This window comes from Dendrobium catenatum, unplaced genomic scaffold (assembly GCF_001605985.2).
Source record: "Dendrobium catenatum unplaced genomic scaffold, ASM160598v2 fragScaff_scaffold_879, whole genome shotgun sequence".
In the NCBI taxonomy this organism is placed as follows: domain Eukaryota; kingdom Viridiplantae; phylum Streptophyta; class Magnoliopsida; order Asparagales; family Orchidaceae; genus Dendrobium; species Dendrobium catenatum.
Genome location: NW_021319341.1, coordinates 818,781 through 821,108, shown reverse-complemented (window position 1 = coordinate 821,108; position 2,328 = coordinate 818,781). Strand labels below are relative to the sequence as shown.

At 37.2% G+C, this 2,328-nt stretch overlaps 1 protein-coding gene across 1 annotated transcript; it reads left to right on the top strand.

Moving 5' to 3' along the window:
• Positions 1 to 514: 514 nt before the first annotated feature.
• On the top strand, positions 515 to 1,970 carry LOC114580241. Its single transcript, XM_028697128.1, has 4 exons — positions 515 to 730; positions 787 to 1,279; positions 1,352 to 1,429; positions 1,594 to 1,970. The coding sequence occupies exons 1-4, from the start codon at positions 515 to 517 to the stop codon at positions 1,968 to 1,970; spliced, it is 1,164 nt and encodes a 387-aa protein (XP_028552961.1).
• The last annotated feature ends 358 nt before the right edge of the window (positions 1,971 to 2,328 follow it).

The window sequence follows — 2,328 nt, the reverse complement described above, 5'->3', positions numbered from 1 at the left end:
CATGTTGTGCGTATTGTATGTCCATATATTACGCACAACGTACGCATAGATTACACATAATATAATATTGGACACATCCAGTACTCATATTATAACCAAAAAATCATATATTTTATTAAATATTAATACAAAATCATACATTAAGTTACGACTACTTCAACTGCTAATTTACAAATACTTTAGAAGAAGTTTTACAAAATACACATGGAATATGCATATAATACGTCGTACATATGTAGTATATACGCCTTAAATACGCATTACATATGCAGTATATACGCATAAAATACACAACATAAAATTGAACACATCCAAAAAATTTATCGACGGCTCGACATTATATAATACTGAACACATCCAGTACGCTTATTAAACCCTAAACGAGAGCTGCTCTCTTCGCCTAGAGGTTTCTTCTAGGCCGCTTCTGTCCGAGGCTGCTGTCTCCTCCGACCTGCATTAGGTCATAGAAAAGATTAGTAAGAATTCTTTCACTTCCTATTTTTTCTCAATCAGAATGGTCAGAAATAAGAATAAAGCTGCATCAGGTCATACAAAAGATCCAGCATGGAAACATAGCACTCAGGTGGATGTAGGAGGCAGTGATAAAACATATGTCTATCTGAAATGCAATTACTGTGATAAAGTTGTGAAAGGTGGTGTGACTAGGATGAAGGAACACCTTTCAGGTTCTCAAAAGAATGTTGCTCCATGCTCTAAAGTTCCTGATGCTGTAAGGGATGAGATAAAGTCATACATAAGTCTACCACATCAAAACATCTTGCATAGAAGCAATTTGAGGATAGAGTTGATGTTGGATCTTACTACGGGAGTGAGCGCAGCGTTAGGGATTCATTTTCTTCTATGAAGCTCATTTCATCTAGGAGTGCTAGAGGGCCTATAGATCATTATATGGTTGACACATCAGAGGATAGGCCTTCTACTACACAGAAGATGGCCCCAGAAAATGCAAGGGAGGCGCGGAGAAGAATGTGTAAGGATATAGGCAGATTCTTCTACGAAAATGCAATTACATTTAATGTTGCAACATCACCTTCTTATTACAACATGTTTCGTTCAGTTGGAGCATTTGAGAGAGGGTTCAAATCTCCAACCATGTATGATTTAAGAACATGGATTTTGAAGGAGTTGAAAAACACTGATAAAAGCATCGAAAAAATTAAGAAGACTTGGGCTCAAACAGGAGTAACAATTATTTCAGATGGGTGGTCTGATATCAAATATAGAAGTCTGATCAACATCCTCATTAATAATCCCTATGGTACAGTGTTTTTAAGGTCAATTGAAGCATCTGACTAGGTCAAAAATGCTGAGTTCATATTTGGATTATTAGATAGCATTATTGATGAGGTTGGAGAACATTTGGTTGTACAAATTGTGATAGATAATGCAAGTTCTTATAAGGCTGCAGGTAATAAATTTATGGATAAGAGGAAACATTTGTACTGGACTCCATGTGCTGCACATTGCATAGATCTGATTCTTGAGAAGCTTGGGGAGCTACCTCAACATAAAAATGCACTCGCTAAAGCCAAAAAATAACCAAGTTTATTTACAGCCACTCTTTGGTGCTAGCTCTTATGAGAAAATTTTCGAAGAAAGAAATTCTAAGGCCAGCCGCAACAAAATTTGCCACTGCTTACTTGACCTTAGAGAGCATGCTGGATGATAGGCAACCTTTAGAGGCTATGTTCACATCTATACAGTGGTTGAGTTGTGCTTGGGCGAAGAAGGCTGAGGGAAAAGAGATTAGAAAGATTGTTTTAAATGATAGATTTTGGCAAATTGTCTTATATGCCATTACAACCACTAGACCTTTAGTTCATGTTTTAAGGATGGTGGATGCTGAGAAGGAGCCTGCAATGGGTTTCATCTACAATGCCATGGATGAAGCCAAAGAGATGATTGCCTCCAACTTAGGAGGCAGTGAGGGAAGCTTTAAGAAGATTTAAAATATTATTGATGATAGGTGGGAACTACAGCTTCACTGACACTTGCATGCCGCTGGCTACTACCTAAACCCTCAGTATCAATATGCAGAGAACAAGTCTACAAACCCTGAAATAAAGTTGGGATTATATCATTGCATGGATCGTCTAATAAGTGATGCAACTGAAAGATCAAATGCTAACATGCAATTTGTACCTTTTAGGAAAAAGAAAGTTTTTTTAGATTTGAACAAGCAAAAGATACAATTGCTAAACGATCTTCAATTGAGTGGTGGATTCAATTTGTGATGGGACTCCAGAATTACAGCATTTTGCTGTGAAATTTTTGGCCTTGATATGCTCTTCATCTGGCTGTGAAAGA

Excerpts from the sequence above, each read along its gene's own strand:
- LOC114580241 (XM_028697128.1), top strand. The coding sequence starts at position 515 with ATGGTCAGAAATAAGAATAAAGCTGCATCAGGTCATACAAAAGATCCA. Across the intron at positions 1,280-1,351 it reads CCTCATTAATAATCCCTATG|ATAGCATTATTGATGAGGTT; the intron begins GTACAGTGTTTT and ends TTGGATTATTAG. Across the intron at positions 1,430-1,593 it reads AAGTTCTTATAAGGCTGCAG|CTCTTATGAGAAAATTTTCG; the intron begins GTAATAAATTTA and ends CTTTGGTGCTAG.